The 23,255-nt window shown below is 39.6% G+C and overlaps 1 protein-coding gene across 1 annotated transcript; it reads left to right on the forward strand.

Moving 5' to 3' along the window:
- The first annotated feature begins 2,228 nt into the window (after positions 1–2,228).
- Positions 2,229–20,545, forward strand: SAMD9L (sterile alpha motif domain containing 9 like). Its single transcript, XM_006139682.5, has 3 exons — positions 2,229–2,440; positions 8,778–8,857; positions 11,682–20,545. Exons 2-3 carry the CDS (start codon positions 8,844–8,846, stop codon positions 16,510–16,512), a joined length of 4,845 nt encoding a protein of 1,614 aa, XP_006139744.3. The 5' UTR covers positions 2,229–2,440; positions 8,778–8,843; the 3' UTR covers positions 16,513–20,545.
- The last annotated feature ends 2,710 nt before the right edge of the window (positions 20,546–23,255 follow it).

Genomic DNA, 23,255 nt, shown 5'->3' on the forward strand with positions numbered 1-23,255 from the left:
AATGTTACACCACTGGGCACTATGGCCCGTGTTGACAAGGTACCAACACCGGGCAGGCCTATTGCCATAGATCAGATATTAACAGTAGTTAGTCAAAGTTAAGCTACTGTGCACTCTGTAAGTTTAGGCAATGACACCTGCCGTTCAGGCGCCTAGTGCGCTCCCCCCCCAAGGTCGGCCGGAGAGCACCCTCTGCAGTGTCCTTTTATAGATGGGTACAAACAACTTACATCATTTATTTACGTACTAGGTTACCACCCTCTATTGCCTAGTTACCTCCCCTCACCTTATGGAAGGGGGGCTTACTTACTATCCTTCATGCTATCAATTCCGACCTGGTCCTGAACCTAGGTCGGTATGTGCATTAGTTTTTAGGGAGTTTTTGTACCAAGACATTTCTTATTAAGATGTTCCATTACTCCCCTGTGGCTTACAGTGCCTCCCTGTGTCCTTCCATGTTCGACCTAACTTATACAATCACACAGTTATCAATGGGGCCTCTTTCTTGGCTCCTGTTACTGAACCAAAGTCTTGCTCACTAGATTGCAGGCCTGTTGCTGTTTTCATGTTGCAGGCCTTAGGCCTGCTGACTCCATGTTACTGACCCTCAACTTACTACAGGACTTAGTTCGGATTAACTTCTGACTGCCACGTGTAGCCACGGGCAGTCAGTTCGAACTAAGGGTATTAAAAATGGCGCCCGCGTGGGAACATGCAAATGAAGCCCGGGATATTTAAATCCCGGGCTTCATTTCCAAGTTTGAATGCCTACATTAGCCACCCTAGTTTGAACTAGGGGGCTAGTGTAGACATAACATTCTTAACCTAAAGCACTGAGGGTAAGTATTGATTAATTTACTAGTCAAGTATCGATTAATTGACTACTCAACTAGTCTAGGGTTGTTAAGGACTAGTCGACAAGTCGACTATCCGATAAGCAAATGCTTATCAAATAGTCAGTTGACTAGTCGATTTCCTCCCTCCTTCCTCCCCGCTGCCTCCATGAGAGGCAGGAAAAGGGGGGAAGTGGATACTTCAAAGTGGCAGCACTGCACAGCTGATCACTGGCTCAGCAGTGCAGTGCTGCCCCTTTGAAACGCTGCACATGGAGCCCAAGGTCAGCTGGATCCCAGGCTCCAGTATGGCATTTCCATGGAACCCGGGATCAGCTGGGGAGTCCCGCTGACTCTGGGCTGCATATGGGTGCCAACTTTGAAATGTACAAGAGGTCCCAGCTGGAGCTCTTGCACATTTCAAAGCGGCAGTACAGCATGGAACCTGGGATCAGTCAGGGACTCAGAGTCCCCAGCTGACCCCGGCTCTACATGGCATTTCAAAGCGGCAGTCCAGCATGGAGCCCAGGGTCAGCGGGAGACTCTGAGTCCCCCACTGATCCCAGGTTCCATGATGTACTGCTGCTTTGAAATGTGCAAAAGGGGAGTGATCGAGTAGTCGATAGTGCTACCCAATAAGCAACTACTCCTTCACATCCCTACTTTAGGTTGTGCCTCCCCTTCCAATCCAAGCTCCCTCATGTGGATGTCTTTTTGAGGCTATCAAGATGAAATGCTGCTGAAGATGGGATTCTAGCCAAAGGATATTACCATATAGTCTCTATTTGGCTACTATAATTATTAAGAGAAGGGGCCTAAAATGCTCTACTCTGGTCAGACATAGATGATGCCAACTAATTTAACATATCCAAGTATGCAACTAATAAATAGGGGGAGAAATTATTAAGAACCCACATGAGATTTCTGATTGTTCTTGGCTGAGATCTATTTTTGTTGAACAGGCAGAGTTATCTTTTATTGTTGCACAACCACTCAAATGTTTTTGAAACTCAGCAATTACACAACACTTTGTAATGTATTGTACATTGCAGTTTGCTCACCATAGAATTCCAGATGACTTAATAATATAATCACCCACAGTTCATTTTGTCAGTTCTGTAGGATAGATCCGTTGAAGTCCGTCATGTTCATTCTACTACATACAGGATTAGAAGAAAACTCTGTTCAAACAGCAAAGAATTGCACGCCCCAGACACTCTGAGCACAGTTCTGCCCCCTAGAAATGGTTTGAGACAAAACCTAGTTTTGTGATTAGAAAATCATTGAAGTTCAGAGCCAATCGTTATTTACTTGTTGACTGTTTTTTAAGGGAAGATGCAACAGTGGCCAATAAAGGAGTGAAGGCTAGCTCCGGTCATGTGACTGGATGTTAGTCAATCACGTAAGTGGATCAAGGAAATAGTTTCAGTTTCTTATCAGCTTTCCTATGTACCAGACACTTACTGCCACAAGAAGATAATGGTTTTGAAATAATGTCATCTTGTAGCTGATTAGAAGAAACAACCATTTAACGACTTTACAAGTTTTCCTACCTAATACACACTTTTCTCCAGCTACTATATGCAAGAAGTTGTATGACAGTCTTGGTAAGTGCATTATCAGTTTTTATCTCTGAGAGGCAAAGAAGATGCATGTAACTTTAAATATGCTCTATGTAATGTTAAACCAGCTAATGGCTTATTTTGAATTTGCTATTTGATCATTTTGTCAAAATATCAGACAAAGCTTTAATGGGATAAAATGTTGAAGCAAAATGCAGGACAATGTAGCACTTTAAAGACTAACAAGATGGTTTATTAGATGATGAGCTTTCGTGGGCCAGACCCACTTCCTCAGATCAAATAGTGGAAGAAAACAGTCACAACCATATATACCAAAGTATACAATTTAAAAAAATGAACAAATATGAAAAGGACAAATCACATTGCAGAACAGAAGGGGGAATAAAATGTGATATTCTCAACTCTTTTTTTCCTACTGAAAAAGTTATTGGCATTAGCTAGAGAAGTGATTAGAACAAAATAATTCAGTGGAAATTTCTAACTGAAAGATACAGTAATGAAATGGCAAATATGTGGCATAACTTGCTATTGCAAAAACAGGAGATTTTTATTTTCACGAGCAAATTACTCACTATCTAGCACTGTTTTTGTTATATTTTTAGTTTCATTTCCTGTAATGCTGGTTAGTAAAACGAAACTATACAGGGTTACAGCAAGCTCGGCAAATGAAACTTAAATCATCCCACTTCAGACATTTCTTTCACTACATATGTTATGGGTCCGGAGTATCTGAAGGACCGTCTTCTCCCATATGAACCAGCCCGGGGATTGAGGTCATCTGAGGAGGCTTTGCTTCGTGTTCCCCTACTTGTGGAGACAAGATTAACATCTACGTGAAACAGAGCCTTCTCAGCTTTTGCTCCCTGGGGCAACCTGCAAAAGTAGAAATATAGACAAATTGCTAAAGATAAATACAAGTGTTCTTTCGACACTTCCCTTATTCCTCAGGATATTCGCATGGCGCCAATGCCAGCATTGTTTCGGTGTCAGGCTAAAGCCACTCTTTTTACTCGTGCTTTTATTAATGTTTGAGTATGTATGACTGTGTCTAGACTGCATCCTTTTTTCATAAAAGGGATGCAAATTAGACATATCGCAATTGCAAATGAAGCGGGGATTTAAATCCCCCCCGCTTCATTAACATAAAAATGGCTGCCGCTTTTTTCCGGCTCGGAGCTTTGCTGGGAAAAAGCTCCTGTCTAGACACGGATCTTTCATAAAATAAAGCCTTTTCCGAAAGATCCCTTATCCCTCATTTTAAGATCATTTTAAGAGGGATAAGGGATCTTTCGGAAAAGGCTTTATTTTCCGAAAGATCCGCGTCTAGACTGGCGCTTTTTTCCGGGAAAGCTCCGAGCTGGAAAAAAGCGGCAGCCATTTTTATGCTAATGAAGTGGGGGGGATTTAAATCCCCGCTTCATTTGCAATTGCGATATGTCTAATTTGCGTCCCTTTTACGAAAAAGGGATGCAGTCTCGACACAGCCTTTGTGTATGTTCCTCTTCTCTATATGTTTTTAGCAGGTTTTATGTCCCTCTGGGGTCTCGTATTTTAAATTTGTATATATATTTGTATTGTGTTTAAAACATTTTTGTAAGCTGCCTCAAATATTTTAAATAGCGAGGCAGGGTAAAATATTTAATTAAATAAATAATAAATAATGAAATATGCAATATTTGTTTTTTATTATAAAAATCATTATAGTTAACTGTGCAAGAGCTGCACTTGTATTGCAAACATAAATTATGGTTAGTGACATGAGAACATTTGAAGTATAGTCTTGAAATACAATGGGAACAACATTTTGTTTCAGAAGGTAAAGGAAGTAATCAGGGGGCCATTTTAGATTCTAACAGGGAGGAATTAATTATAAATCTGATGTTTGTAGGCAATTTGACTGAAACTGATCATGAAATGACAGATTCATAATTCTAAAGCAAGGAAGGAGATACAACAACAGAATAGGGACACAGCAGACTTTAGTGAACTCATAGTATAAACAGAAGGTCTCATGGGAATAAAATCCAGAAGAGCTATCTGTATTGTCTGGAGACAATATTAAAAGCATAACAGCAAAGTATCCCAATCAAAGGGACAGATAGGAAGAATATTAAGAGGCCACTATGAATCCAGCAGGAGTTTTTAATTACCTGAAAATCAGAAAGGAAGCCTGCAAAAGCAGAAACACGGACAAATTGCTAAAGATAAATACAAGTGTATACAAATTGGACACATCCCTTATTACCCTCATAGAACAAGGTTTACAGGGATGGTGAAAAAGTGCGTCTGCTTTTTTGAAAACAAATTCGGAAAAGTGGATGCGTTCCTTAGATGCAGTGTTACCAGAGGTATCCCAGAAAAGCAATGCAGTCTAGATGTAGCCTAAGACACAGAATATGTTACACCTACCAAAGGATAAAAAAGCGATACGGATTTCTATAAATAGGGCTCTACCAAATTCATGGGCATGAAAAGCATGTCATAGATTGTAAAATCTAGTCCCTTCTCTTCCTCCCCTTTGCTCTCCGGTGAAATCTAGTATTTTGTATGTTTTCACCCTAACCTAGACAGATTTTATTGGGGAGGCCAGCATTTCTCCAGTTGGGGGTCCTGACCCAATGGCAGTTACAGTGAGGGTTACAAAGTTATTTTAGAGGGGTTGTGATATTGCCACCCTTACTTCTGCTCTGCCTTCAGAGCAGGGCAGCAGAAAACTGATGGTTGCTAACTGAGGATATGTCTACACTGCAGAGCTATTTTGGGATACCAGAAGTATCCTGAAATAGCTATTCCATGTCCATTCAAGCAGACCATTATTTTGAAATAGATTCTGAAATAACAGGCAGCTTATTCCATTGTCCCCGTAACCCTTGTTCCATGAGGGTTAAGGGGCATTTCAGAATAGCAAGTTATTTCGAAACTTGGTGCTGTGTATGCTATTTCTAAATACACTCAAAATAAGCTACACAATTTGCATAGCTCAAATTGTGTAGCTTATTTTGATCTAAGGGTGCTGTGTAGACATACCCCAGCTCTAAAAGCAATAGTTCAAAAGTAAGAGTGGCAGTATCATAACCTTGTAACCCTACCCAAAGCCCCTTTTTGGGTCAATCATAACATCATAAAGTATCAGATTTAAATAGCTGAAATTAAGTTTATTTTTTTTAAAAGACTATGTATTTGATAGGGCCCTATCTATAAATTGTTAGGAGCAAGGGAAAAAACAAAGACAATGTAGGTCCTCTGCTATTGGGGAAAGAAAGCTAATAACTGAAGATGTCAAGAAAATTGAGGTGTTTAATGCCTATGTTGCTTTAGTCTTTACTCAAAAGATTAACAGTGATCAGATACTTAACACAATTGATATTAACAATACAGTAAAAGGAATGCAAGCCTAAAAGGGGAAAGAACAAGTTAACAAATATTTAGATAGGTTAAATCCATTCAAGTTAGCAGAACCTGATGAAATTCATCCTACAGAACTTGAGGAACTAACTGGAGCAATCTTGGAACTATTAGCAATTACTCATGAAGGACAGGTGAAATCCCAGAAGACTGAAGGAGGACAAACAGAGAACCTATCTTTGAAAAGTAGAACAAAGAGGATGTAGAACAAAGAGCAATAACCCATTCTAACTTTGATTACCTAATAATTTGTTCCAGTATCTTTTCTAACCTGGAAAGATACTGGAACAAATTACTAAACAATTTGTAAATACCTAGAAGATAACACGGTTATAAGTAACAGCCAAAATAGATGTGTCAAGAACAAATCATGTCAAAACAACTAACTTCCTTCTTGACAGCTTTATTAACCTATAGGATGAAGGGGGAAGCTATAATTGTAAGATCTTGATTTTGGTAAGGCTTTTGACAAAGTGCCAATGACATTTTTCTTTAGCAAATTAGGGAAATGTGGTTTAGATGAAATTATTATAAGGTAGTTGCAAAACTGGTTGAAAGACCATATTCAAAGAATTGTTATCAATGGTTTGCTGTCAAACAGGGGAACATATCTAGTGGGATCCAGCTAGGTATATTCCTAGATCTGGTACTACTCAATATTTTCATTAATGACCTGGATAACAGAATTGGGAGTACATTTATAAAATCTGTGGGTGACAAGCCACCCTTACTTCTGTTGCGAATTCAGAACTGGACAGCAGAAGATTGGTGGCTATTGACTGAGAGGTTTGGAAGACAGGATTAGACTTCAAAAAGACCTTCATAAATTGGAGAACTGGCTTGAAATCAACAAGATGAAGTGCAGTAAAGACAATTGCAAAGCTTAAGAAGGAAAAATGAAATGCACAATTAACTAAATAGTGAATAAATGGTTCGGCAACTGTACTGCTGAAAATGATCTGGGGGTTATGGTGGATCACAAATTGAATATGAGTTAACAATGTGATGCAGTTGCAGAAAAGGCTAATATTCTGGGGGGTATGAATAGGAATATCATATATAAGGCTGTGTCTAGACTACATGGCTCCATCGATGGAGCCATGTAGATGAGGGTTGTAGGCAAAGGCAAATGAAGCCGCGATTTAAATGATCGCGGCTTCATTTAAATTTACATGGCTGCCGCACTGAGCCGACAAACAGCTGATCAGCTGTTTGTCCGCTCAGCGCGCTAGTCTGGACGCTCCCCTGCCGACATCAAAGCCCTTTGTCGGCAGCCCTGTTATTCCTCGTGGGATGAGGTTTACCAGGGCTGCCGACAAAACGCTTTGATGTCAGCAGGGGAGCGTCCAGACTAGCACACTGAGCGGACAAACAGCTGATCAGCTGTTTGTCGGCTCAGCGCGGCAGCCATGTAAATTTAAATGAAGCCACGATCATTTAAATCGTGGCTTCATTTGCCTTTGCCAAAAAAACAAATCTACATAGCTCCGTCAACGGAGCCATGTAGTCTAGACATACCCTAAGACGCACAATGTAATTGGCCCACTCTTTGGCTCTGGTGAGGCCTCAGCAGAAGCACTGTGACCAGTTCTAGGCACCACTTTAATAAAGATGTGGACAAAGTGAAGGAAGTCCAGAGGAGAGCAAGAAAAATGATAACAGGTTTAGAAAGGATTTAGAAACCTATGAGGAAAGGCTGAAAAAAATGGGAATGTTGAATAAACAAGATTGAGGGAAGACCTAATAATAGTCTTTAAATATGTTAAGGGCTATTGATCAATTGTTTTCATTGTCCACCAAAGATAGGACAAGAACTAACTGGTTTAATCTACATAAAGAGAGATTTAGGTTAATTATTAGGAAAAGCTATCTAACTATGGGGATTCTTAAGCACTGGAATAGGCTTCCAATGGAGAATGGAGAATCCCCATCACTAGAAGGTTTTAAGAACATGTTAGACCTGTTTGGAATAATCTAGGAATACTTGACCCCGATCAGTTCAGGTGGCTAGACTAGATCAGTGTTTCTCAACCAGTGGTACAAGTACCCTTAGGGGTACTTGAGAGAAGTCTGGGGGGTACATCAACAGAACTGAAACTTGGAGAAAACTGAATTTTTGTTTTAAGTTTTACAGCACGTTATTAATTTTGTACTTTTTACACCCAAAAATTTCATCACCCACCCAGCTACGATTAAATTGTTTAAACAAATGTGTTGCAATAGTAGGAAAAAAATTGTGTGTCTGAAAACTGTAGGTACTGGGGGTACTTACATTTTTTTAAAGGGGTACTTTATAAAGAAAGGTTGAGAAACATTTGCTTAGATGACCTCTCCCGATCCCTTCCACCCCATAATCCTCTGATTCTAACTTGCTAGGCTAAAAACAAATTCTCTGTCACAATGTGATTTTCTATTTTAATGTCCTTTACAAGAATTTCAGGTTTATGTCTGATGATGAAATAAACTCCGTAATAAAGCAACTTAAATCCTTAGGAGTGACAAAAAAATAAGCAAATGGTTTTTTGTTTGCTGGGGTTTTTTTGTTTGTTTGTTTTTCTTAGAAAATGCTATTTATAAAATAGGTGCTTTAGTTTTAGTATTGTTAATAATCAGTTATATAGCATCATATATTAGTTCACAAGGTACTTTACCAATATAGAGGTATATTTTGTCCCTTTACCTCATGCAAGGTGAAAAGAGGGGAGGCACAGATGGAGCTGTGCAAAGGATAAGATATGTGCAAGCATTGGCTCCATGGCATACTTGCCACCTATCCTCAAGCCCATAAAACCTGAACTGGAGCCAGACGAATCACTTCATTCTATGACATTCTATGTACTTCTCCAACATGTCCCAGCATCCTACCTGTACTCATATATATGAAACTGTGCAGATAGGCAGCCTGAGAAACTGTGCTGGTAGGAAAGCTTACATAATCTACTGTTTCTTTTTTCAGCCTGCAGGGATTCTCTTCACTGAAAAAGACTAAGAAAAAAAGCTCTTCTTTCAGAAGAATTCCATTATGGGGAAAAAAAGGTACATTAAGCTGACTAATGCTACTGATTCAGCAGTGGTAGCTGCAAATTATTTGATTAGGAAGTAATAATTTAGTACAAATAGTCCAGGGTTCTCTTGTGCTCAGTGAAAAGGAGAGAGTCATGTGGAAATTCAGTGTGGTCATAGCTACTCGATAACAGAGCAAGACACACTGGAAAGTTGTAGAACATTTCAAATGTGTTTGAATTAGCAGCTTGTCTGTCTCCTTCTCCCACTAGTAATCTATATCTTTTTCCTGCCACCTTTATGCCTGAAACAGTCTCTCTCTCTCTTTCTCACTGCTTGCCTTCATAACCATCCTCAGAATTTCTTCTGGATATCTTTCCAGAATAAATCTCTGCTTCAGTACGGCCACATCCCTGTGACATACCTTTTCATACTGGAGCTGGCGCCAAGCCAAATTTCAGCTCTAGTAGATTCAGTTCCAAACTATACAATTCAGACCCCTTTTCTAAAAATAATAGCCAAAAGACTGAAGAAAAATGTAAGAAAAATGCTATTTTCTCCTGTTTTCTCTGGAATAGCCTGTCAGACATACAAACTATCCGGGCTATAATTGACATAATTTGACCCATATGCTCATCTCTCTCTGTCTGACAGAGGACAAAATACCTTAGATAAAGCAGTTTTATCTCCAAAGAAGAAGGTACATAAACTTACAAAAATCTCATCGTGAATTTTGGATCCTGGTTTGATATATAGCACTTGGTAGCACCTGATAAGGAATAAAGCAAAAAATATTTATGTCAAAATCTGTAGTCTTTGGTGGCTGAGAACATAGTTGCTTGTCATAGTGTCACAGCTTTTCCATTCTAACCCATCTACTAATGTGGACTAGAACCACGGTGCCATAGGCTGAAAAACACAGGGGGAACTATTCCAGCTGTCGGAGTGGCCTAGCCCTCTGGTCAAGACAAAAGTTTGACCCTTCCATGGCCAAAAGTCAAACAAAAAATATAGACAACAAAATCTTCAACCCCCATAAAACTCATCTGGCCACTCTCTCCCTCACAGGCTAGGGTCAGTTATATAGAAATGTGACTTTTCACAATTGTCCACAGGCTTCATTTCCACCCCATTTCCAGGGCTGGCAGAGCTCCCCACCTTCCCAGGGGTTCAGATAGACCATCTTCCCTCAGTACTTCTTCATTAGCAAAGAGTGATGCTGGATATAGATTAAGTTGAACAAACAGAACTCTTGAAACCCTGTGCACTGCTCTCTCCAATGCTTCCAGATCAGTTCCTTGCACAGCCTGTTTCCCTTAATAACTGTTCCTTCGTGAAGTATGGGCCCTCTGACTCCAATTCCAGTGATTATGCTACATCTTCCATTACTTGCAAACATTTTAATGTAAACTTTAAAAACAAATAATTGAAGCCCAGCTCCTTATCCATATCCCTGCAACCAGAGATTGCTAAAACATGGCCGAGTTGGAGTCCTGTCTTCGCCACAGGTTCAGCTGGTTACATAGACTTTGAGATAGTCGTGTCTGTTCATCAGCTGACCACACTGGGAGTAACCTCCCTCTGTCTCCATGGAGAGGGAGAGTTTGATAGACTTAGAGCAGTGTTTCTCAAAGCAGTCCAAGAAGCCACTTTTAGAAACCTGCTAACTGACCACTCCGGTGTGTTACTTACTGGCTCCCCGGCCACAGAACCTCACGGCTCCCATTGGCTCCGGTTTACTGTTTGCAGACAAGAGGAGGCATGGGATGCAGCATGGGCCGGGTCACTACTTCCTGCAGCTTCCCTTGGCTGCAAATGGTGAACCAGAGCCAATGGGAGCCACAAGGCTCCGTGGCCATGGAGCTGGTAAGTAAGCACACCAGAGTGGCCAGTTAGCAGGTTTCTCAAAGGGGCTTCATGGACCACTTTGGGAAACACTGCTCTAAGTTTATCAAATTCTCTCTCTCTGTGGAATGTTCTTCCTCTTTGTGGGACTGGCCTCCAAATGGTTCTCTGTCTCTGTGATAATCTCCATAGCTCGGCATCCTTTCTCCAAGTGTGGTGTCTCATACTCCTGGCTCAAAAGTGTCTCATATTCCTTTGGATCACTTGTCCCTCTTGCATGTCCCTCTTGCTACTGCACTCCTTATGACTCCTATAGTCCCCTCTTTCTGGTGTCTCTCCAATGACTGAATTCTCACAGGAGGGTAAGTCTTCAGGGTCACTTGGGGACCTGTCATACACTAATGCCTGCTTTCTCTGCTCGTTGGCCATCTCCTCTCGGTAACGCTTCCATCCTTCTGTCTACAACAGATCTTCCATTATTGGCGGTAGAAGGAGTGTAGAAGGAGTGTAACAGAGCAGAAAATTTTCCTCAGGCTCTTGATTGTGGGCTTAAAAAGTTGGACCACCTCCTGCTGAGATTACAAACCTAGTACCAATTCTATCCAATTGTGACAATAGAAGTTGTTTTATCAACATCTGTTGACAAATAAAGGGACCAAAGCTTCCAAATGATTTGATATAGAACATCAAATGGCTATCAGAGACTCACAAATTTTGTTCATTATTCGCCTTAATTTAATTTAAACCAGCAGCTGCAAAGTGAAATATCTTTACTCTTTTGCACTATATTGAAGCTAATCTGATTGACATATATATAGTGCCTTAACCCTGTGTATAAAGAGCCAGACAGTATTATTATCTTCTCCATATATTATCTTCTCTTCCTTTTCTATATATTTTGTTTCATATACCATTAATGAAAGTATGTGATGGTAAATGATTTAAAGGAGCTTTTAAAACTAATATAGTGTAATAGATAACAGCTTTCGTTCTTTTGTTTTTTTCTTTCAAGGGCTAAAGTTAAAAACCTTGAGAAGCTTGAACGACCAAATCTGTCCTCAAATATTGATGAGTGGACAAAAGAACAAGTAAAACAATGGGTAACTGAAGAACTTAAGATTGATCAGAAATATGGTGAAATCTTGGTAAGCCAAGATGTGACCGGTTCAGCCTTGAAACTGTTTACTCTAAAAGATCTTAAAGATATAGGTATAACACATGGCCCAGCACTTCAAATTATGGATGCATTGAAATGCAACTTTCTAGTTCAAAGCAGAGCTCAATTAGTTAGACAAGAAGATAGTGAAAAGACTCTTGATAAAAAATATTTAACGGAGAAGGAAGATGGACAAAGTGCAAAGCAAGATGAAAAGGATAAAGGAAAATCAAAGTCAGCAGATACCAGTGAATCACAAGAACTTAGAGTATCTGAATGCACCGAGTCTATAAAATCTGTGCTCACAGATGCAATAGAAAACAAGGTAGATGAAGCAAAAGGTAAATCAGAGAAATTACTGGAAAATAACCAGCATCCAACAAGACAAAACTGTTTACCATATCCTTTTGATGAGTTCCATGATAGTCGTCGTTATATACAGCACAATCTTCTTAATGTCCCTGAAACAGGGCCACTGAATCTCATTGAGCCAGCTCATGAGTTCAAACTGTTAACAAACACAGAGAATGCAACAGAAGAGGAAATTAAGATGAAATTTAGCAAAGAAACCTTTAGATTTGCTGCTGCATGCATGAATTCCCGCACCAATGGTACTATTCATTTTGGAGTAAGCAACAAGCCTCACGGAGAAATTATAGGAGTAAAACTAACCAATAAAGATGAATTTATTGATGAGTTTAACAACAAAATTGAAAAGTACTTTGAGAAAAGTTTTGTCAGCATTGCAAAAGCCTGCATTAGGGAACCCAGATTTGTGGAAGTATTATTGCAAAATAACACCCCATCAAATACATTTGTCATAGAAGTAGATGTAGTTCCAAAACATTCTATATGTGAAGCAACATTTTTCTATACTAACAATTACAATTTTAAGAGTAAAACTTGTGAACGATCTTTATTTGTACGGGATGGAGCCAGCTCTAAAAATATTTATAATAATCCAAAAGAACACGAGTCATTTAAATCCAGGATTACATTTGTAGCAGATTGTCGAAAAGCAGCAGAGGAAGAACAGAAAGAAAAACGAAAGAAGAAAGAGAATGAGGGTCGAAAGCTGATTAACCTACTTACAGGTAACAAGGACTTGCTGGATAATTCCTATTATGACTGGTATATATTAGTAACAAACAAGAGTCATCCATCTCAAATACAGCACTTAGACTTTCTGCAGGAAGTAAAATGGTTTGCTGTTCTGGAGTTTGATTCTCAGTCAGAAAATAATGGGATGGCCAAAAAATACAGAGAAAAACGAGGTGCAAACCTTCACTTTCCAAGTCAGTATCATATGAAAGGGAAAGCAGTTCCTGAAATAATTGAAGATCTGAATCTCTATTACCAGCCTACCTGGATTTTCTGCAATGGCAGATCAGACCTTAATGATGAAAATTATCAACCTTTAAATCCCTGTTTGTGGCAACAAAAGAGGGCTGCTGAAGTCAGGAAATTAATTTCGTTTCTTTCAAACCCAGATGTATTGCAAAGAGGAAAGTTTCTGGTAGTGTTTCTTTTGCTCTCTGAAGTGGAAGATCCAGGGGATCCCCTTATTGAAACATTCTGCACATTTTACCAAGAGCTAGAAGGGCTAGAAGACATGCTTTGCATTTGTATTGGTGCACAAACATTCCAACTATGGAAAGATCTTCTGGAAGCTAGATTTATTAATCCCAAAGACCTTACCGAGAGATGTGTTGCTAATTTAAACCTTCCAGCAGTGAATGGAACAATTCTTAAATTGAAGTCTATGACACAGTCTTCTCAGAGGCTTTTACCATGTAAAGGCTCTTCTACTGTTCTTCTAAAGAAGGAAGAAGACTTCATGACAGCATTAGAAATACTATGTGAAAATGAATGCGCTGACACAGATATAGAGAAAGATAAAACTCAATTTTCTGAATTCATAAAATCTCAGGAAGAGAATTTTTACCGGGGAGGCAAAGTGACATGGTGGAATTTTTATTTCTCTTCTGAAAACTATTCTTCACCTTTTATTAAAAGGGACAGTTATGAAAAACTTGAAGAGCTGATTCAATCTTCATCCCAGTCTTCTACACAAACATCAACAAAAGTTATCAACCTTTATCACTCTCCAGGCTGTGGCGGGACTACCTTAGCTATGCACGTTCTCTGGGAGTTAAGGAAGAAATTCAGATGTGTTGTTCTGAAAAATAAAACTGTTGATTTTGCAGAAATTGCAACACAGTTGACAACTTTAATCACCTATGGAGCAACTGACCAAGACGACTACTTGCCAATATTACTTCTTGTAGACGATTTTGAAGAACAAGAAAATGTCTATTTTCTGCAGCGTGAAATTCAATCAGCTATAGTAGGAAAATGCATTAGATATGAAAACCCTCTAGTGATCATTATAAATTGTATGAGATCTCAGAATCCTGTGGAAAGTTCAAAGAGCAGCCAATCAGACAGCATTAATCTAAAACATCAACTTTCTTCCAAAGAGCAAAGAGCTTTTGAGAAGAAGCTAGAAGAAATTAAACAGCAACATCAGCACCCTGAAGATTTTTATTCATTTATGATTATGAAAGAACAATTTAATCCAGAGTATATAAAAAATGTGGTCAAGAATACACTGAAAGGCTTGGACATTAGTAGCAAACAAGGACAACTTATTTCCTTCCTAGCAATATTAAACTCTTATGTTACAGAGTCCACTATCTCAGTATCACAATGTGAAGATTTCTTAGGAATAATTGGCAAATATTGGGGCAAAGAAAGTTTAGAAGACAAGATGGGAATTTGTTCTAATATTCTAATACAAAGTCAGGTGCAAGACTATGGAACATATAAAGGAGTGCGTATCACTCACCCATTGATTGCTGATTGTTGTCTAGAAGAATTTAATCTAACCTATGGGTTAACTAAAAGTTCAATAACACTGCAATTGTTAAAAGAGAATTTATTTTATGATTCTGGCTTGGGAAGAAGAAAACTTATAGATGATGTGCAAAGTATGCTGCTTACCAGACAACGTAAAGAACACGGAGATGATGCAGACACGTTGTTTTCCCCATTAATTGAAAAAATACAGATGGAAGAAGGTAGTGCTGCAGTTGAAAGTGTGTTATGTGAAGGAGCCCTTCGATTTAGCCAAAACCCATTCATTTGCCAAGCTTTAGCAAGACACTATTACATTATAGACAAGAATTTTGTCTCTGCTCTGGAGTGGGCCAATAAAGCCAAAAAAAGAGCCCCTCGCAATTCATATATATCAGATACTTTAGGCCAAGTCTTTAAAAGTCAGATAAAAATTTGGGTGGATGAAAATGCAAAGAGAAAGGTCATAACTGCAGAAGACCTGAAACATTTGCTAGATCTTGCTAAGTGTGCTTCAGAGGCTTTTAACGATTCCCAGGCACAGAATGAAAGTACAGAAAATGTAAGAGAAGCTTTGCAACTCCAAAAGTCTAAAAGGAGGTATGATACTTATAATACATCTGGCTATTTGGGGGAGATAGAAACTGGTCTATACACTATAGATATTCTTGGCTGTACTCCTCTTTTCAAAAAAAAAAATACACTGTCCCAGGAAGATTTGCTACAATATTTGTCAGGACAGCATGGTATCCTAACAGCAACCGGTGACACTGAAGATCAAGAATTTAAGTTTGTACTTGACGATTATCGTAATTATTTATCTAATTTGCGCTCAAGTTTGAAGGAAGCATTTGAGTTTTTTGAGAACTACTTTGTTCTTCTAAAACCAAGAAATATTGAAAAAGAAAATGTGGAGTTAAAAACACGTAAGAGGGTTCGAGAATGTTTCAAAAAATATGCAGAAATATTTTGCCTTTTGAATCCTGAGAAATTGGGGGACAATCTGATGAGCTCAAAACTCAGTTTGCCTTGGCAGGTGGAGCATTGCAGGAGAAGTTTGGAGGCTTCCAAAGCAGACAGATTTCCTGGGCTTTTGGAGTATCTCAACAGTCATGAAAAACCTGAAAGCAACATGGAAGACATAGTGAATAAATATAAATTTTTGATTGAAAAATGCTCATATGGATTCAAGTTGAAGGAGAAGCAGAACTTCATTTTGGCAAACATTATTCTCAGTTGCATTAAACCTAAATCCAAGAAGATATGTGCTCTTCATGAATTGAAAGAACAGCTTCGAAAAATGCTACAGCATGTAGGTCTAGAGCATCGATTTGCAGCACCTTACTTCTTAGCCTCTCTATTGTTCTGGCCAGAGAAGGAAAAACAATTAGATGAGGATTCCAGACAAATGGAAAGGTATGTCACAGCACTGAAGAAGTCTTTTAGAGGGCAATACAAACAAATATGTCGTTACAGGCAAACTATTGCTCATTTCTACCTTGGGCGTCGTGAAGGTCTGAATAGACTTGTCCACAAAGGAAAAATAGATCAGTTTTTCAGTAAGCGCCAAGGACAAGACTTGCATTCCTGGTGGCAAAAAGGGTGCATATGGGAAGAAAAGGCTGTCCAAAATCTATTACTTCGTCTAAATGGCAAGGTCACTGATGATTTTGTTTTTGTGGACTATGGAATTGATGAAAAAATCAGTATACCAGTGCGACCTGCTTTCTTAGGCCAGGTCAGAAGTGGTAAATGCATAGAAAGAGTGTCTTTCTATCTGGGATTTTCCATGGATGGTCCAATAGCATATGACATTCAAATGAGAGTTTGAATAATTGAAGTATTATATGTTCTATTTCTACATCCAGTGAGCATTTTAGATACTTCTTTATTTGCAGCTTCAGAAGGGAGCATCTGAGTTCCTTCCCTTTTGCATTCCTCCAGGCTCTTGACACCTAGTGCCGAACTCTCTAATTTGTCTCCTATTTTTCCAGATATGAGCATTGTTGGTCTGACAGGCAGACATGCTAATGCAAAGCAAGACTCTTGAATGTCTGGTATAGATGTAGGCAGGGTCTGAACGACTGCTCGCATGCAGCCAGCTGCAAGGGGAGAGCAGCCTTGGGTGTGGTTATACTTACTCAATTGTTTAGCTCTGCAAGATAATTAACTGTTGGTATGTAAATACAGCTCATGCTGGAATGGGGAAGGAATCCTGGGTGTGGTTATATAAATCCAGTTCTGCCAATGCTATAGGTCTGATGGATGGTCAATTGTTGGAATGGAATGTGGTGTATTGTAACTAATTTGGCTGTTGTGGGGTCACAAACCAGGCTACCCCTAAACATAGGAACTGTAAAATATGACACCAGTGCTTGCAGGAGAAACACTGTCATTGTAAAGGGTCTCAGATGAACAAGCCTACCCTTTCCAGATTTGAGTGGACGGAGTTGGGGGGAAGAGACTGAGCCAGCCAGCCAGCTACATGCCCACCAGGCATGAGCTGTAAGACTGGTTCAACCTGTCTCCTTTCCCCGCTGTTCTAAGGATAGACCTAAAGCAGACTCCATAAGAAGTCTCTTTGTTATTCCAACAGAAGCTGGAATCTTTTGGCCAGCCTAAGTAGTGCCTAAGAGCTGAAGTCACTAGTTTGGACTGGAGCCAGACCCATCTTGACCGGCAGGCAGCCGGAAGGTCAGCGGAGTGGCTGGCAAGAGCAGGAGGCCAGCAGGGAGGCTGGCGGGAGCAACTGGTGGGCGGCTGGTAGGAGAAGCGACAGGTGGCCAGCAGGGCAACTGGCAGGAGCAGGCAGCTAGCAGGGCTGCTGGCGGGAGCGAATGGCGGGCAGCTGGGAGGGGAAGCAACAGGCGGCCAGCAGGGCAGCTGGCAGGTGTGACCGGCGGGCGGCCAGGAGGGCATTTGGCAGGAGCAAGCAAACCACAGGAGCAGCGCAAAGGTGGCCTTGCCTCAGACTCAATGAGTGGAGTCATCAGGGTGATGTGTCTGGGGAGTTATGAACTCTGGTTGTGGTATTTTCCCAAGCTAATGCCGTGTGACTTCTCTCCTTCTTTCATTAAAAGTTTATTTTCTATGCTCAGACTCTGTGCTTGCAAGTGGGGAAGCATTGCCTCTCAGAGGCACCCAGAGATGTGTGAATTTCCCAGGCTACTGGGTGGGGGCTCGAACCGGTTCTGTGTGAGATGGATGAAAAGGAACCCCTAGATATTGAACCCGGCTCTGGCTGCTGCCGGCGCTACCTGGCAGAAGGATTACATAAGAAAATATTCAACCTGGAAAGAGGTTAGCAGACAAAATGACTCTCACACTGCTGGTTTTTAAAGCCCTATCACCTGCTACATACATTCATTGCTACCCTCCCAAGTATATTTTTTAATTTTACTATTTTCCTAAGAACATTTGGTCACCAAGCTAATGCTCCTATACCCATTGAACCTACATAGAACATTGATCAATTAATAGGAGCTGATTCTCCACTCCCTTTACCCTATATAGTGATTTACCTTGTGTGTTGTGGGTGTAAAATGCTCCAAGATCAATGAGTATCATTTTACACCAATTTTGCACAACAGTAAATGACTATACAAGGTGCAAGGCTGGAGAGATCAGCCTTCATGTAGTTATGAAAATAAGATTTGGATCTACAGCAAAATATATCTAGAACTGCTATATTCTAACATACTTATATTTTAGGTAAACAATAACTGTAATATATTAACTACAGGGGAAAGCAAACCCTCCCCTTCCTCTCCCCCTGAGATATTTGGAAATAAAAATAGGTCTATGATACAAAGCAAAGATGCAAGTATTTTCTGTTTTGACTAACAAGCCACTGAACAAAAGAACATCATTTTTTCTAACCCATTTTAAATTGGTCTGAATGAAAATTTTCAAATGTGCCTAAAACCCATTTCCAAAAGCTGGACGGACATATGTCATGCATATTTTATGCATTAATGAATTGTTTAGGAATGTTGAATGTAGAGGCCCAGAGCCTTAGAAATATGTAGACATTGAACACCAGATGAAATTGATGGAAGTTCAGCGTCTTTAAACCTCTGAGAATTTGGGCTTAAGTGATCTTCTAGCTTCCAAGAGCTTTTTTGGTATTTTGTTCATTTTGGAGCTACTTATATTCCTCCTGAGTTCACTTCCAGCTCTTTGGAAGTCTTGTACTCTACAGATTAATATTTGTTATATCTTATGTGGATTGCCTGAAGTTTTCCTTGCTCATTCAGAAACATGATATTTAATTACAAAAAAGGGAAGATTGGGATTTTGGAATCTACATTATTTTTTAATGTCATTAATGTGTGTGCTTTGTGCTATTCCTGGGACTGTGCTTATTGCTTAGGTCTGTGTTTATGTAGTTGATGAATATGTACAAGTCTTCTACTGAGGAGCAAATCCAGCCCATATGTCCATACCTGGCAGCATAATCAGTCTTGGCCTGGGAGGAAATGGATTTGAGGAGTGGCACATAAGGAATCTAATAATGTAAATTCTCATATCTCCCTTGAATTCAGTGGAGTTCCAGCAGTTTACACACGATGAGACGCATATGTCCCTAGGACATATGTTTCTTTGAAATCCTGTCGGTTTTGGAGCAGGCCCAAAGTGCTCACCTCCTACACAAGGTGAAAGCCATTGCCAGAGCAATACAGAATGAGTAAGAACAGACATGGCAGCGGAAGTCTGAGGATACTGAGATGGTAAGTCTGCTGCTACACTGATCCTCCAGTTCTTTCTCTCCCTTCTTCCCTCCCAGTAGGGCATTCCCCAAACCTTTTCGGTTTCGCCCTCCTTTACCCATAATGGAACCTATCCATGACCTCCCCCACCCTGACCCATGGCACACAGCCACAGCCAGAAATGGAGCCACACCCACAAAATATATAACCTACTAATCAGACTAGATTCTGAATGCTTAACTGTAGGTCTGATTTAGGCCAGCTTTAAGAAGACAGTCAGATAACTATTGTGTATATATTTCACTGAGAAAAATCCCCAAAGCGTTTTAGAAATTGACTTACAAGCTATATGCCAATGTATTACAGTTGTGCCCATACCACAAAGTTTGAATCTAAACCCTGTCGCAAACTTTCCGAAGTTCTGGAGGATACAGATTTGGGCCTGATTGTGACCTAAATTGACATACTTCTTGAAGTAAATGGGACTACACAGTTACAGGATCTATCCCTTAGAACTTTGGATTGGCACATTTGGACAGCTACTAAATTTTGATCCAAAACTGAATTTCACCACAATTTGTGGGTGTTCAAAACCTGGGTTTAAGTATAGTCCCTCTCTAAATATAAACATATGTACAGATATTTTCTCTCAGAAATTTAGAAGTAAGATTGCTTATGTAATTAATAAAAAGCTAAATAATGAAGTCAGTCTCAGTAAGAGTTTTGGCTGCACATGATAGTAAAAGCCAAAATAAACACTTCAAAATTTGACCCATAATTGTTATGCAAAATGCATAACTGCAACATTTTCACTAAGAAAGCTAAGCATTAAAAAGACTGAACATAACTAGTAAAGGTAGTTTACAGTTAATCCAGTTAACTGATGTGGAAAAATTTTTTAATCCAATAATAAACTTTTCTCTGACCTGAAAAACTAGTATGAACTCTCTCAACAAATATACTTAATTTGATATTGTACTTTCCAAAGCTGCAGTATTATATATTAATAACACATTTGGAAAAATAGGAGAGAAGAGTACACAAGCCCAACAAATAATAATAGACCATTAATATTGCATCGTTAATAACTAACATCTCTCCTCAACATCAGTTTTATATATTATAATTCATCCTATTATATTTTTGTATTAATTAGCATAATGTTTGTTACTAAATATTATGTATAGTATGAAATTAAAATATATATTTTAAATTAAAACCACAAACCCAAAAATTACTTCACATTAATTGCTTTAAAACAATTACATAAAATGCAACCCATTTAATCGTAAAAGGTCAAAATGGGAACAAATGCCTAACAAATGTAAATAATAAATGTATGGTATGCTAACAAATAACAAATAAAAAGCACCAAATAAGCAAAATAGCAACAACAACAAAAAGCAAAAATTCAAAAAGTGCCAACCAAACTATAAGGGTTATTCAAACAGTTAAAAAATAGCAAATTAATCATCTTAAGATAAAGGCTGCCCAGTACAACATTTTTATGGCTGACTTAGAACAACGCTTCCTCAGCTCCCATCCCCAACTGCCCTTCCACTACTTATGCTATATTGATGATGTCTTTATCATCTGGACCCACGGGAAGGAAACCCGTGAAGGAAACCACCAGGATTTCAACAATTTCACCCCACCATCAATCTCAACCTGGACCAGTCCACACAGGAAATCCACTTCCTAGACACTGGAGTACAAATAATTGATGGTCACATAAATATAACACTATCCTGGAAACCTACTGAATGCTATACTGACTTATACACCTCTAGCTTTCATCCAAAACACATCATACAATCCATTGTCTATAGCCAAGCCTTAAAATACAACCATATTTGCTCCAATCCCTCAGACAGAGACAAACATCTACAGGTTCTATATCAAGTATTCTTAAAACTACAACCCCCAGATGGATAAAGTCAAGTGGTTCTCAGAAGTCACCTACTACAGGATAGACCCAACAAAGAAAAAAAACAGACTACTAGCCATTACTGACAGTCCCAAGCTAAAACCTCTCCTACACGTCATCAAGGATCTATAATCTATCATAGATTATGGTCCCTTGCTCACACAGACTTTGGGAGACAGGCCATATCTTCCTTACAGACAGCTTCCAACCAGAGGCATATACTCACCATCAGTTCATACCTCACAACAGAAACACTAAGGCTGTGTCTACACTGGCCCCTTTTCCGAAAGGGGCATGGTAATTTTCTACTTCGTAATAGGGAAATCCGCGGGGGATTTAAATATCCCCCGCGGGATTTAAATAAAGATGTCCGCTGCTTTTTTCCAGCTTGTAGAAAAGCCGGAAAAGAGCGTCTAGACTGGCCCGATCCTCCGGAATAAAGCCCTTTTCCGGAGGATCTCTTATTCCTACCTTCAGGTATTTAAATTTCAGGTATTCCTGAAGGTAGGAATAAGAGATCCTCCGGAAAAGGGCTTTATTCCGGAGGATCGGGCCAGTCTAGACGCTCTTTTCCGGCTTTTCTACAAGCCGGAAAAAAGCGGCGGACATCTTTATTTAAATCCCGCGGGGGATATTTAAATCCCCCACGGATTTCCCTATTACGAAGTTGAAAATTACCATGCCCCTTTCGGAAAAGGGGCCAGTGTAGACACAGCCTAAGGGTTTGTCTACACTGCAGAGTTTTTACACAAGAAGCTTTTTGCGGAAGAGATCTTCCACAAAAACTTCTTGCACAAAAGCACGTCCACACATCAAAAGTGCATTGCAAAAGCGATGTGCTTTTACGCAAGACAGTGTCCACACTGCATGGACACTCTTGTGCAAGAAAGCTCTGATGGCCATTCTGTGAATGGCCATCAGAGCACCTGTGCTTTTTGTGCAAGAAACCCCTACAGAGTGTCCACACATGCCTTTTTGCGCAAGGGCTGTAGCACAAAAAGGAGGCTTTTTTTGCGCAAAAATGTGTTTGAGGTGTGGACGCTCTGCCGGTTTTTGCACAAAAACAGCTGGTTTTGCACAAAAACCTTGTAGTGTAGATATAGCCTCATCCAGGAACCTGTCCCTTCAATAAACTCCATTGCCAACTGTGTCCACACATCTATCCTAGTGACACCACCACAGGACCTAACCACATCAGCTATACCATCAAAGACTCATTCTTTGCACAGCTACTAGTGTAATATATGCTATCATGTGCCAGCAATGCCCCTCTGCCATGTACCTCAGACAAACCAAACTGTCTTTAAACAAAAGAATAAATGGACACAAATCAGACATTAAGAATGGCAACATATAAAAGCCAGTGGGGAAGCACTTTGACTTGCCTGAGCACAGAGTTTCAAACATGCAAGTTGCCATTCTCAGGCAGACAAACTTCAAAAACAGACTGCAGAGAGAAAATGCTTAGCTGAAATTCATATGCAAAACTGACAGTCTGAACCGAGATCTAAATAAACACTTGGAGTGGTTCTCACACTATAATAGGTAATTTCTCATTAAGATACTCTCACTTCACCCCTGTTGGAGATGAGCCATATCCATTATCATTTAATTAGAACTGACGTCACACTCTATCCCTGCATTTTTTCTTTCTTTTGTGCTACCCGATTCCTTGTTTTTGCTGAAACACTGCTACCTCTAATGAAACTTAACTACTTTGTAATTTACACCACCAGGATAATACAGCAAAGCCTCAAACTTTCCAACACAAAAAACACTTATTACAATAAAAAGGGTGTATTGCCATGGAACTTTGGGTTCATTCTGAAAAATCAGCAGAGCTTCAAAGGTATTCAACAGAAACCCTTGCTCTCCGTCCCTGAATATAACCAAAGGAATATAACAGGCCACTGAATATAACCAAAGGAAAAACTATGT

The sequence above is a fragment of the Pelodiscus sinensis genome, chromosome 2, assembly GCF_052426305.1.
Source record: "Pelodiscus sinensis isolate ZL-2025 chromosome 2, ASM5242630v1, whole genome shotgun sequence".
Taxonomy (NCBI): Eukaryota; Metazoa; Chordata; order Testudines; family Trionychidae; genus Pelodiscus; species Pelodiscus sinensis.